Source organism: Caretta caretta, chromosome 11 (genome assembly GCF_965140235.1).
Source record: "Caretta caretta isolate rCarCar2 chromosome 11, rCarCar1.hap1, whole genome shotgun sequence".
NCBI classification, from domain to species: Eukaryota; Metazoa; Chordata; order Testudines; family Cheloniidae; genus Caretta; species Caretta caretta.
Genome location: NC_134216.1, coordinates 12,784,796 through 12,799,440, shown reverse-complemented (window position 1 = coordinate 12,799,440; position 14,645 = coordinate 12,784,796). Strand labels below are relative to the sequence as shown.

General features: G+C 43.9%; 1 protein-coding gene across 5 annotated transcripts in view; it reads left to right on the top strand.

The window, feature by feature from the left end:
* MUC13 (mucin 13, cell surface associated) overlaps positions 1 to 14,645 on the top strand; it is a 35,438-nt gene that overhangs the window by 10,083 nt on the left and 10,710 nt on the right. For 2 of the 5 annotated variants that reach the window (XM_048870206.2, XM_048870202.2), the window contains 7 exons: positions 3 to 56; positions 296 to 331; positions 1,262 to 1,297; positions 3,831 to 3,953; positions 5,783 to 5,889; positions 11,102 to 11,160; positions 12,338 to 12,507. In XM_048870206.2, coding sequence (XP_048726163.2) covers positions 3 to 56; positions 296 to 331; positions 1,262 to 1,297; positions 3,831 to 3,953; positions 5,783 to 5,889; positions 11,102 to 11,160; positions 12,338 to 12,507 — 585 coding nt within the window. The remainder of the gene's footprint in view (positions 1 to 2; positions 57 to 295; positions 332 to 1,261; positions 1,298 to 3,830; positions 3,954 to 5,782; positions 5,890 to 11,101; positions 11,161 to 12,337; positions 12,508 to 14,645) is intronic. The other 3 variants (XM_075117746.1, XM_048870226.2, XM_048870227.2) reach the window with 3 other exon arrangements.

Genomic DNA, 14,645 nt, shown 5'->3' with positions numbered 1-14,645 from the left:
AGAAAGTACCGCTACCCAGGGACCCACCACTACCCAGTCACCCATAACTACGACAGGTAAGCGGGAAGAATGGAGCTGCTTGATAAGTATAAATCTTAAAATCATAATCAAAAATATTTTGCTACAGAAAAGAATTGTAAAATATAACTGATAAAGACGATGATTTAATTGTGAGGACCCAACAGAGTAGCTGATGTCAATTTCAAATTTAGTCAGGTCAAGTCTAACATCTATATATATTTACTAGGATGCCATAGTGTGGCTTGCATTTAAAGATTTGTTTCTTATTTTACAGAAAGTACCACTACCCAGGCACCCATAACTACGACAGGTAAGCGGGAGGAATGGAGCTGATTGATAAGTATATATCTTAAAATCATAATCAAAAATATTTTGCTACAGAAAAGAATTGTAAAATATAACTGATAAAGATGATGATTTAATTGTGAAGCTCAACGGAGTAGCTGACATCAATTTCAAATTTAGTCAGTTTCTAATGGGTGTTTAAAGGAAGCTTTCAAGTCCTCCATTTTCGTCACGTCTAGCAGTGGGACACCCATACAAAGAATGGGGGTGGAACTGATTGTCTGACTCTACAGGGGAACCATTGCCACAGGCTAGGCACAAAGTGTTACCAACTGCCCAAAGTAAAGAAACTGACTACACAGAGAAAAATAGGGCTTTTTCCTCTAATCCAGGGGTGGGCAAACTTTTTGGCCTGAGGGCCACATCGGGTTTCAGAAATGGTATGGAGGGCTGGTTAGGGGAGGCTGTGCCAGGCTGTGCCTCTGCTCCCCCTTGCTTCTCGCCCCTTGACGCCCCCCCCGGGGCTCCTGCCCCATCCAACCCCCCCTGTTCCCTGACGTCCCCACTCAGGACCCTTTCCCCCGCTTCCTGTCCCCGACCTCCCCTGGAATCCCTGCCCCTGACTGCCCCCCACCACCCCATCCACTGCCCCCTCCTTCCTGACTGCCCCCCAGAATCTCTGCCCCCCCAACACAGACTAATCACAAGGTGTTGTCAAATGAAAAAGGCAACAAACTGATTAAATAGAGGAAAAACAGTTTTTTCCTCCAATCTCTCTGTTATTGCCATTTTGCAGATGCAGCAGCGAATAAGTTTCCGGATAGAAGAGAGATTTTTAAGTAGATACAATTTCCTTTAAAAAATCAGTTTGATTTGGATGGGTAGTTGTAGAAAACTAGGTTGTTGAAAAATAATTATCTGAGGTTTGCATTGTAAGATGTTCATTCTTTTACAGGAGATACCTCTGCTACACAATCTGCATCTTCTCCAGGTAAGAGGTTGAATGGAATGGAAGTGACATCATACATACAAAAACTCTACACTCTAATTGCACAAAACCAAAAACTTCTGCCCCCCCCCCCGGCTTCCCTGAGGCCACGCCCACACTGACTCCATCGCTCACTCTCCCCCACCCTGCCTAACTTTCATTGGGCTGGGGTAGGGGGCTGGGGTGCAGGAGGGGGTGCAGACTCCGGGAGGGGGCTCAGGGCTGGGACAGGGGGCTGGGGTACAGGCTCTGAGAGGGAGGGGTGCAGAAGGGGGTTCCAACCTTGGGCAGGGGCTTGGGGTGCGGGAGGGCATTCTGACCTGGGGCAGGCTCCAGCCAGGTGGCGCTTACCTTGGGCAGCTCCCAGTCAGTTCATAAAAGTTGTTTAAAAGAAGCTTCAGGTCCTCTCTTTCCATCACCCTCTAGCAATGGGACACCCATACATAGAATTGCCTGGCTCTACAGGGGAAACACTGACAGACTAGTCACAAAGTGTTGTCAAATGAAAAAGGAAACAAACTGACTAAAGAAAGAAAAACAGGTTTTTCCTCCAATCTCTCTCAGTTATTACCATCTTGTAGCTACTGCAGCTAACAAGTTTATGATGTGGCCCTCTTGTGCATATGCATTACAATACAGTCTTTGTTACATGATCACTAATACTTTTTCCACAAGACCCTGGCCTCACATTCCCAGACCAGGTCCATCACATGCACTTAGTATCAAGACTGTGTTGTGAATGGGGCTGTTGGCTGTGGGACCCACATTTGTTTACAGGCCTCTTTGGGCCTCATTAGAAAGGATGATCTTGTCGTTAAAATGGTTGAATTAGCCTCCTGGAGAATCGAATTCTATCCCTGCCTCTGCCACAGAGTTCTAGGGTGATGCTGGTCAAGTCCCTTAAACCACATTTTTTTACTGGTGTCTGCTAACTGTGTGTGCTGTATTTTATAGGTCGCATTTGCAGAAATGCACTCACCTGCTCATAAAATGGCAACTGAAGTGAATGGGAGCTGTGCATTGAGAATATCGAGCGGTATAAAACGGCCAAGCACTCTGAAATGATGTTGGAGGATGTTGTGAAGGCCAAGACTGTAACAGGGTTAAAAAAAGAACTCGATGAATTCATGGAGGAGAGGTCCATCAATGGCTATTAGCCAAGATGGGCAGGGATAGTGTCCCTAGCCTCAGTTTGCCAGAAGCTGAGAATGAGCAACGGGGGATGGATCACTTGGTGATTACCTGTTCTGTTCATTCCCTTTGGGGCACATGGCATTGGCCACTGTCGGAAGACAGGATATTGGGCTAGATGGACCTTTGGTCTGACCCAGTATGGCCGTCCTTATGCTCTTATGTTCTTATGAAAAATCAGGCCCTTAGTGTCTGAAGCTGAGCACTCAACATTAGTGGACACTTTTGGCCTTAATCTCCTTGTGCCTCAGTTCCTCATTGGTAAAATGGGATAATAATACGTCCCTACTCTGCAGGAGTGATGGAAGGTAAGGTCTTTAGAGTTTATGAAGCACTCAGATATAATAGTGATGAGTGCCATAGAGATGCCCATGAGGAAATTAATAATTCTATATTCAGAGCAGGGAATGAATATTGTGCAGGAAATATCACCTGGGCCACACTCTCAGTGTAAAAAGTAATAGTAACAGTCATCTGTGCAGTGAGCACCATTCATCCTGTGCACTGAGTGAGGCAGGGGTCTTGTGGAAAAAATAGTATGTGATCATGCAATTAAAAACTGTATTGTAATGCATATGCACTAAGGGGCTAAATTAAGGTTGCACAGGCAACCTTAATTGTGGAATTTCCTATCTTTTCAGTGCGCGCGTGCACTCACACACACACACACACAGAGTAAAAGCTGTTTTATCCAGCACTTCACCAACTGGAAAGCTCTATTAACTGGCATTTCTGATCTTCATTGAAAGTCCGGTTTATAGTCGGGTTGGCGCGGGGCTGGCAGGGGTTTGGGGCATGAGCGGGGTGTGGTGTGCAGGCTGTGGGAGGAGTTTGGGTGGAGGAGGGAGCTTGGGGCACAGGAGCGGGTGCGGGGTGCCAGATGCGGGAGACACTCACTGCCTCCACCTGCAGCTCCCATTGGCTGCAGTTCCCGGCTCATGGAAGCTGGGGACCAGTGCTCGGGGTGGGAGAGGGGAAGTGCGCAGAGCTGCTTGCCAGGCCTCCACCTAGGAGCAGCTGGGACAGGTTGCTTAGAGTCCTTTTTGGCCTTGTTTGCTTAGAGGAAACTTAACAGTTTAGAATTGATTGCATATCATGATTCATCTGCAGCCTTACTGTTGCATACTGGGCCAGATCCTCAGATGGTGTAAACAGGCATAGCTCCATGGAAGTCAATGGAGTAACACCAACTCATACCAGCTGAGGATTTGGCCTACTGTCATAAGGCATGTTTAAGTGTGTGACTCTTCTCGAGGCATGACTAGTTTAACAGGAGGAAAACGAAAAAGCTTCCATCCTCCTGGTCTAGTGCATTGTTCAGCTGTGTCAATATCTTTCCTCTTAGAAGCACCTCTGGGCTGTGCAAATAAACCGTGTGGTGGCAATGCTAAGTGCATTAACCTATATCAAGGTTATATGTGCCAGTGCCCATATGGATACTACTATAGCACATCAAGATGTCAGGAAGGTGAGTTGGGTGCTGGTGATCTGTTTTCTTAATCCACTACACAGACAATGGTGCATTTTCTATACTCATTCTAATTTTCTCAGTGAACATATACATGGTCTGGGCAAGTCTCCTCCACTCTGACCCACACCGAGTAGCACTTTACTCTGCAAATAGTTCCCATTGGGTTGACCTGTTTTACCTCCTGAAGCATTATTGAAACAAAAGGATTTAACCCACTAGAAAAAACTGCACTCCCACAAGGCTAAGGGTGTGAATTAAATTGCATGAGAAGCAGACGGAAACCCCGGGGTAAGCGAAAGCTAATGTTTATGGCCAAGACTAAAAAAGCAGGTGCCAAAAATAGGCTTCTAAAAAAATGGCCTTATTTTCCAAACTGGTGAGCACCCACCCAAGTCCTGTTGAAGTGGGACTGCATAGGAGCTGCTGGGTGCTCAGCATTTGGGGAAATTAGGCCTCTTACTTAGGTGCCCAAAGGCTAGCTTTTCAAAGTTATTTAGGCACCTAGAGATGCAGATTGGCACCAAGCTGGATTTTCTGAAGTGCCTAAGCAGGTTAGGCACCTAACACCCATGATTTCAATCATTAGACACCTTTGGGCACCCCTAGACCTTTGAAAATCTGCCCCAAAATCCATATGCCATAGAATCATAGGACTGGAGGGGACCTCAAGAGGTCATCTAATCCAGTCCCCTGCACTCATGGCAGGACTAAGTATTAGACAGTCCCTGACAGGTGTTTGTCTAACCTGCTCTTAAAAAATTTCCAATGATGGAGATTCCACAACCTCCCCTGGCAATTTATTCCAGTGCTTACCCACCCTGACAGTTGGAAAGTTTTTCCTAATGTCCAAACTAAGCCACCCCTGCTGCAAATTAAGCCCATTGCTTCTTGTCCTATCCGCTGAGGATAAGATTAATTTTTCTTCCTCCTCCTTGTAACAACTTTTTATGTACTTGAAAAATGTCCCCTGTGAGTCTTCTGTTCCCTCTCCATCCTCTCTTCTCCAGATTAAACAAACCCAGTTTTTTTCAATCTTCCCTCATAGGTCATGTTTTCTAGACCTTTAATCATTTTTGTTACTCTTCTCTGGACTTTCTCCGGTTTGTCCACATCTTTCCTGAAATGTGGTGCCCAGAACTGGACACAATACTCCAGTTGAGAAGTAATCAGTGCGGAGTAGAGTAGAAGAATTACTTCTCATGTCTTGCTTACAACACTCCTGCTAATACATCCCAGAATGATGTTTGCTTTTTTGGCAACAGTGTCACACTGTTCACTCCTATTTAGCTTTTGATCCACTATCCAGATCATTTTGCATTTTAATCCTATCCTCCAAAGCACTTTGAACCCCTCCCAGCTTGGTATCCTCTGCAAACTTTATAAGTGTACTCTGTGTGCCATTATCTAAATCCAGATGAAGATATTGAATAGAACCAGACCCAGAACTGATCCCTGGGGACCCCATGTTGACATCTGCGCACCCATTCATGAAAATCTTGGCTTATGCCATTAAATGCGGTAATACTTGGACATATCCTGTTTTTGTTTGTGTTGAGCCACACTCATAGTTTAACATTATTTTAGTAGAAGAACCACGTCAGTTTCTCTTCCTTCCGTGCCCACTGATAGCAGGGTTTAACCCTTTTTTGATAAGGGTTGGTTAAGTGAATACTTATCCCTTCCTGTCTCCTCCAATAGAAGAAAATTAGCAAATATAGATCTTATGCAGAGTTGCTTCTCATCTCTAAAACATGGATAACCCAACATTGTAACCCTGTTTATTACAAATGCAGTGTAATGAATTAATGTCTCTGCTTTATTTTTAGGAAAAGTATTCCCTGGACAGTTGACACTGAAAACACCGTATACCGACAGCATGGCACATGAAAACTCTCCAGAGTATAAGCAATTATACAAAAATGTCACAGATTTTGTGAGTCATTTAAAAAAATTCTTCCATATATATTTAATCTTGAGATCTGCTTCCTGGAATGAGATATGTGCAGGAAGATATGGGGCCCCAAAGTGGTGTCTTGGTCAGCATAACTTACACCTTCTTCAACCTCCGTCACGGGATATGCTACATCAGTCTAGACTCCTTTACATGACAGCCAAATTCTACCCTCAGAGATGTACACACATCATTCCTGCTGAAGTCAGTGGAAGTTGCATGTATGTGTCGGAGATCAGAATTTGCCCCTAATTTGCTTACTTGCTTCCCTTATTAAAAAGTCCCATAGAATGTAAAACAAACAGACCCTATGACAGGGTGCTATCTCTTTAAGAGAAAGGCAGGCTGGATACCCTCTCCAAGGTATTAAAGAAGAGTTGGTGCAGGGAATGCAGTCTGGGGGCAGGCTGTGGTGAAGACAGGGCCTAGAGGCGGATAAGAAACTGAGTTTGACAGTACAGGTTGTGCCTGAAGTATTGTTCTCTTTCTTTCATAGATAAGAAACCAAAATTTGGCCTTATATACTAGAGCTGGTCAACAAATGGGATTTCTGTCACACAGGAAATTCCAAGTGTGCAAGATTTTGTTTTGTTCCAAATTGGATCAAAACGTCGAACTTCAGAATTTCCCATGAAAGGGAAAATTCCCATTTGGGAACATATCAATGCTGCTGGCACCTGTCCCAGGTCTCCCTGTCCCCTTGCACTGCTTCTTCCTCCCGGCTGACTTAAGATGGCAGGGAGGTGGATGGAGAAACCCCCAAACTGGCGACAGGAGGAAGTCTGAGGTGGAGAGGGAACCCCCCCCAGGCTGATAGAAGGGAAAACTCCATCACCATCTCCACTTTTTCCATTGCAGCTTTCATAGAAATCAACATGTTCCTGCAAAACATTTAAATTTTTTGACAAAACAGCATTTTCTGCTGGAAAACTGTTCAACTGGAAATTTGCTGACCAGCTTCTGTTGTGTGCCTTGAATCTGTACAGTTTTAAAGCTCTGGGCACCTATGTCCTAAGGCTGCTGTATGTGCACCCTTTTTTAAATTCAAATGTTTCTACAAGGAGGGTGGACGAATACATATTTATTTTCTTATTACAAATTCTGTACTTTTTGTAGGCCTCATGCCTTGATCTGCTCAGAGCTCCGGTACGAAACTGCAGAAAAACCTGAGTGTCTCTGGATTAAGTTTAGAAGTGTGTGCAACAAGAGTGATGTAGTGGTGGGAGTCTGCTATAGACCACCGGACCAGGGGGATGAGGTAGATGAGGCTTTCTTCCGGCAGCTCACGGAAGCTACTAGATCGCATGCCCTGATTCTCATGGGTGACTTTAATTTTCCTGATATCTGCTGGGAGAGCAATACAGCGGTGCATAGACAATCCAGGAAGTTTTTGGAAAGCGTAGGGGACAATTTCCTGGCGCAAGTGCTAGAGGAGCCAACTAGGGGGGGCGCTTTTCTTGACCTGCTGCTCACAAACCGGGTAGAATTAGTGGGGGAAGCAAAAGTGGATGGGAATCTGGGAGGCAGTGACCATGAGTTGGTTGAGTTCAGGATCCTGACGCAGGGAAGAAAGGTAAGCAGCAGGATACGAACCCTGGACTTCAGGAAAGCAGACTTCGACTCCCTCAGGGAACGGATGGCCAGGATCCCCTGGGGGACTAACTTGAAGGGGAAAGGAGTCCAGGAGAGCTGGCTGTATTTCAAGGAATCCCTGTTGAGGTTACAGGGACAAACCATCCCGATGAGTCGAAAGAATAGTAAATATGGCAGGCGACCAGCTTGGCTTAATGGTGAAATCCTAGCGGATCTTAAACATAAAAAAGAAGCTTACAAGAAGTGGAAGGTTGGACATATGACCAGGGAAGAGTATAAAAATATTGCTCGGGCATGTAGGAATGATATCAGGAGGGCCAAATCGCACGTGGAGCTGCAGCTAGCAAGAGATGTCAAGAGTAACAAGAAGGGTTTCTTCAGGTATGTTGGCAACAAGAAGAAAGCCAAGGAAAGTGTGGGCCCCTTACTGAATGAGGGAGGCAACCTAGTGACAGAGGATGTGGAAAAAGCTAATGTACTCAATGCTTTTTTTGCCTCTGTTTTCACTAACAAGGTCAGCTCCCAGACTGCTGCGCTGGGCATCGCAAAATGGGGAAGAGATGGCCAGCCCTCTGTGGAGATAGAGGTGGTTAGGGACTATTTAGAAAAGCTGGACGTGCACAAGTCCATGGGGCCGGACGAGTTGCATCCGAGAGTGCTGAAGGAATTGGCGGCTGTGATTGCAGAGCCATTGGCCATTATCTTTGAAAACTCGTGGCGAACGGGGGAAGTCCCGGATGACTGGAAAAAGGCTAATGTAGTGCCAATCTTTAAAAAAGGAAAGAAGGAGGATCCTGGGAACTACAGGCCAGTCAGCCTCACCTCAGTCCCTGGAAAAATCATGGAGCAGGTCCTCAAAGAATCAATCCTGAAGCACTTGCATGAGAGGAAAGTGATCAGGAAGAGCCAGCATGGATTCACCAAGGGAAGGTCATGCCTGACTAATCTAATCGCCTTTTATGATGAGATTACTGGTTCTGTGGATGAAGGGAAAGCAGTGGATGTATTGTTTCTTGACTTTAGCAAAGCTTTTGACACGGTCTCCCACAGTATTCTTGTCAGCAAGTTAAGGAAGTATGGGCTGGAAGAATGCACTATAAGGTGGGTAGAAAGCTGGCTAGATTGTCGGGCTCAACGGGTAGTTATCAATGGCTCCATGTCTAGTTGGCAGCCGGTATCAAGTGGAGTGCCCCAAGGGTCGGTCCTGGGGCCGGTTTTGTTCAATATCTTCATAAATGATCTGGAGGATGGTGTGGATTGCACTCTCAGCAAATTTGCGGATGATACTAAACTGGGAGGAGTGGTAGATACGCTGGAGGGGAGGGATAGGATACAGAAGGACCTAGACAAATTGGAGGATTGGGCCAAAAGAAATCTGATGAGGTTCAATAAGGATAAGTGCAGGGTCCTGCACTTAGGACGGAAGAACCCAATGCACAGCTACAGACTAGGGACCGAATGGCTAGGCAGCAGTTCTGCAGAAAAGGACCGAGGGGTGACAGTGGACGAGAAGCTGGATATGAGTCAGCAGTGTGCCCTTGTTGCCAAGAAGGCCAATGGCATTTTGGGATGTATAAGTAGGGGCATAGCGAGCAGATCGAGGGACGTGATCGTTCCCCTCTATTCGACATTGGTGAGGCCTCATCTGGAGTACTGTGTCCAGTTTTGGGCCCCACACTTCAAGAAGGATGTGGATAAATTGGAGAGAGTCCAGCGAAGGGCAACAAAAATGATTAGGGGTCTGGAACACATGACTTATGAGGAGAGGCTGAGGGAGCTGGGATTGTTTAGCCTGCAGAAGAGAAGAATGAGGGGGGATTTGATAGCTGCTTTCAACTACCTGAAAGGGGGTTCCAAAGAGGATGGCTCTAGACTGTTCTCAATGGTAGCAGATGACAGAACGAGGAGTAATGGTCTCAAGTTGCAGTGGGGGAGGTTTAGATTAGATATTAGGAAAAACTTTTTCACTAAGAGGGTGGTGAAACACTGGAATGCGTTACCTAGGGAGGTGGTAGAATCTCCTTCCTTAGAGGTTTTTAAGGTCAGGCTTGACAAAGCCCTGGCTGGGATGATTTAACTGGGAATTGGTCCTGCTTCAAGCAGGGGGTTGGACTAGATGACCTTCTGGGGTCCCTTCCAACCCTGATATTCTATGATTCTATGATTCTATGATTGGAATAACTTGTACATCATAGTAAACATGATCCTACTCAGTGATAACTATTTGAACATCATCAGCAGGTTTGAGACAGTAATTCTCATTAATAAGAGTAAAAGTAAGTTACAGTTTTATACGGGAAAATGTATTCCTACCATATGAGCATAAGTAAAGGCCAGCATTTTCAGACATTGGTGCCTAAAGTTTAGATGTCTAAATATGGATTTAGGCACCTAAATAAGAGTCCTAATTTCCGTTCCATAAGTAGATGAATAGTATGAATGAGGGGAATGTTAAACACAATGTGCTTTTGTATAAACATTGAATGAAGTCTTGGAAGAGCTTTCCTGGGGAAGTGGGATATACTGGGTGATTATACTAATGTTCTTTAATGGACTATGATGATGGATTTGCTCATTATAAGAGTTGCTTCTTGGTGCCCCATGTCGCACTGATTGGTGAAGGGAGGAGAGATCTTCCCCTCCTGCTAAGAAACCTGTGTGAAGAGGTCTAGGAACAGAAGCCACTATGAGTTTCCCATTGTGGGATTTCCTCTGGGTACTTCAGCCAGAGAGATGGACTCTGTGTATGAGTGTACCCGCACACACACATCCTTGTGCCATAAGAAGGGGGCTCAGCCACTGAACCTCCCAGAGTCGCATGAATATCTGTGATCTGCTGGAGGAACAGGAACATCTGTGGGCGGATGTGCCTCCCCACCGTCTCCTGGGCTCACTGTCCTGCACATGCTCTCTAGCTGTGAGCCTCCATTGGACCTGTGCTACCAAGGATTCCTCCATTATCCAATGCTTCTGAGAAACCTCCTCCTACCTTACGCCGGGGGGGGGGGGCGGGGGGAGGGAAGCTCCAGTGCACATGTTTGAGGGCTAGATGGGGAGGAGATGGAGGCACAGAAAAGTTACCACGGCTTGAGACTCCACTCACCGTTCGCAGCTTGCCAAGGCGGCAGGGCGGGAAATGATGTTCATCCTGAACCCACCCCACTGCCTCTGTCCCTGGTCTGCTCCTCACCATGGATATCAGAGGCCCAAGGATGCCCCTCCATAGTGTCATGGGGAACAGGGCTTTGGTTCCACTGGGGAGGCTGAGTCCCCCTCTCCCTCTGTCCAAGCTGGATGAGGAAGATCTGTGCATAGAGGCATCCCTTTAAGTGTGGAGCCTGGGTGAATGGTACACCCTACAGTGTCTGTATGTAGTGGTCATTTATTATTATACTCAATTTTATGGCCCACTCCAGCACTCCTTGTTTAGGCAGAGCTCTCTTAGGAGCCAATACGAATTTGCCTGGACATGGCATGGGGAGCTCTGGGCCTTTAATTTCCCTAACTGGCTCTGAGAGAGATGAACCCCACAAATTTCCCTTGCCTATTTTGTTCTGTGGTTTTACAAAGGTATAAACCAAATTCATTTTATCTTTCATAGTTCAACACAACTTTCAAAAATAAGACAGACTATGGAGAGACAATAATTGTGAATATAAGGTAAGTTCAGCAGCTCCTGTGTTTGTGTGTGTGTGTTTGTGATCTCTCTTTGTGTACATAGCATAGATACAGAACGCATCGCTCACATTGCTTTCTTAGTTTGCCCCAACTTATATACTGTCAATCCTCCTTTAATCAATTCAGATGAGCAATATGAAATGAACTCAGCTAAACGAGGTTTCAGATCAGTGAGGATTTCTTGCTTTTGGGAATGTGGCCCACTTTGGAAAATACACATTTTAGCATCAGAAGTTTCAGACTCATCCTGTGTGTAGGGTGAGCTGAGACAATACCCCTTGATGCACAGTAGAACCCCCTCTAGTAACAATGGGAGTTTTGCAAAAATACTGAGAGTAGAATATGGTATTGATGTGGTACGTAAATTTTTAGGGCCAGATTCCAAGAGCTTAACTTATGCTGAGTAGCACTTTACTCCATGGGTATTCCTATTGATAATAGCCAAAGGGGTAAGACAAACATGGCATAAGACCCTGTTCATCATGAATATAGGTATCAGAATCTGGCCCTTAGTAAAGTTACTATTGTATTCAGCAGCATTAAGAGGGAAAAATGTTTGGGGCACATTTAGGACCACTCTGACTTCAGCCTTTTACTTATTTGTTCATGTACATATGCACTTAACACAATGTGCAAAAATTATTTGGGCAATTGTACACCCATGTTATTTGAAAATCTGGCTCTTGAAAGTGTAATGATTAGGGTTAAGAGTGAAAACCTCATCACAAAAGGGACTGGATGCCTCAAGGAGTTACTAAGTAGGATAGAGCATCGTAAACCTCTTGGTTACCAATTGACATGAGATCCAGGTTGGTGCAAATAACCAGTAGTCAGTGAATTTGTGATCTCAGTCTAATTTCTAGTGAGAAAATGACCATTTCATAAAATCCTGTTGCAACTCATTTGCATTCATTGGATCACGTGTTGGCAGAGCAGAGACTAAAGAATGGGATGTGGAGACTGAATGATCTTCACCCCCTCAAGATGTTATCGCCGGGTGAGAACCAAGAGGCACCGCACAGTGGTATAATGTGTCTGTGGGCAAATCTGCTCTCGCTGCCTATGATATGCCTGTGTGATTGATTACAAAAATCTGTTGTTAAAGTAAATGTGGTTTTTATGGTACTTTCTACAATTACACTAGAGTCTTATTTTTCAGACAAAGTTCAGCAAAATCTAAAATACAGATTAAAGCGGAGACCAGTGGAACTATCGTGACAATAAGCAACATGTTTGAAGTGACCACAGAATTAAACGCTAGTGGTGTTGCTAGCCTCATAGAAGAAGCATTGAAAGTCCATTCCTATTTCAATAATGGCAGCTATCAAAGTAAGTACTACACTAAGAACACTGGAGGAGGTTTTCCGAGCTGATGAGGACAAAGCTCTTTGAAACATACCCTCCATTAATTTTAATGAGTTATGTCTAAATCCCCTAATCTACTTTGAAAACTCAACCATTCATTGTAACTTTTTGTCTTTTTGAGACACAGACAATGTTATATTTGTATTTGGGAATAGAATAGGAATATTCATTTCCAAAATGAATGTTTTTCTGAATGTTACAGTTTATGTAGCTAATGGGAGTATTATTATTTATTGTTTGTATTGTCATAGCACTTAGGAGCCATGGACCAGGAACCCATTGTACCAGCTGCGGGACAAACACAGAATAAAAATACAGTCCCTCTCTTTACACAGGACAAAAATAAAAGAAATATGACTCCTGTGTTTCTGAGTATAAGACAATCTCTTATTGGCGAGTTAGTAAGGAAAATTCCTTATTGTCTGATTATTCATAATTGTCCAGTAGGTGGGTTTCTTACCCCATCCTCGGAAGCATCTGGTATTGGCCACATTTAGGCCAGCATCCCAATTTAGGAAAATATTTAAGTAAATGCTTAACTTAAGCATGAGCTTAAGTGTTTTCTAAATAGGGACGGATTAAGCACATGCTTGAGCACTTTCCTGAACTGGGGCCACAGTGACCAGGTACCGGACGAGATGTCTCACCAGTGTAATCCAGTATGGAAATTCTTATGTTACTAAAACAACCAACTCTTGCAGGAAAAGTGCATTAACGCTTAGAGCTGAACATCTTTTGTTACGTTTTGCACTTTCTCTACTATTTCCTGCAAAAGTATCATTAATTAAAAATCAGCAGAAGCTGGGATCAGTCAAAAAACGTTGACATTTTTCAAGGAAAAACAGGCAGAAGGTATTTTTTTCTAAAATGTTTGTGAAAACTGTTCACATTTTTAATGAACTCTGGCAAAAATAAAACTTGCACACCAGTGCCCTGATCCTGCTACTGAGCTCCATGCAAATGGACACCTGTGTCCATGCAGAGCTCGTGATGGGACAGGGCCTTAGGGCTCATTTGTACAGATGCCAAATCCCTTTGTCCTTAGCCAGTAAAGCACGAACGCATATGTTTAACTTTAAGCACATGAATAATTCCATTGAGTTCAGTGGGACTATTTTTGTACTTTATTGCCTTGCTAAAACAAGGCCAGCATATTTACCCAGTAATACTTAAAGTTAAGCATGTGCTTAAGTGCTTTGATAGATCAAGGTCAGATCACTGAGCGCCTTGCAGGATTAAGCCCATAGTTAGGAACTGAGCTGAATCTTTTGCTGAAAATTTGCGGGAGGGCTCAGAGGATGACCTAGTATGTGACTCAATTTTGCCGGAATTACAATAGCTTTGAACTCCTTGTGAGTCCTGGTGGATTAAGATTGCTTTGTAAAACTGAATCTTTAAAATCTACAATTCAGTCCCTTCTATTTATAGTCAATTATTAAATAATTTAAGATGCCTAATTATCTTCTCAAGAAGATTCCTTCTGTGCATGGGGTGTCTGAGCACTCTCAGTGCTGTAGCAGCAAGTTTGATATTTGAAGTTTGAGTCGGACAGAATTTTTTACGCTAGTCCTTTTTTTTTCTTTTTTTTTTTTTGAGGATGTAACATTCTAAATGGAAAAATTAAACTAAGATGTAAGCATGGCTTTATTAGTGCCATTTACTCATTTGTCATCACTTACAGCTGTGCAAATCAAACAAAGCCATAGCTTTTGGAACCAACTTGAAACAAAATCCTGATAGATTTCTTTTCAAAGTATCATTTTGAGGTTTATTTTCCTGAATCAATTTTAAATAATTTAAAACTATAGAAATTGCTATGCTAGTTTAGACAATCAAGTGAACCTAATGTCTCTGAGTGGTCAGTACCAAATACCTCAGAAAAAGATAGAACAACCTCCATAGTGGAAATTATTGAATAACCCATCCATAGGGGAAATTTTTTCTAACCCCAATCAATTATAGAGCTCCTCTCCTATGCTGAGCTTCTATCCCAATTTCAAGTTATATATAAGTTGAACACTGTATGACATATTACTTATAAGCTTGGATCCTGCAAATACTTACATGTATGCTCAGCTTTACATCCATCAGTCGTCTCCACT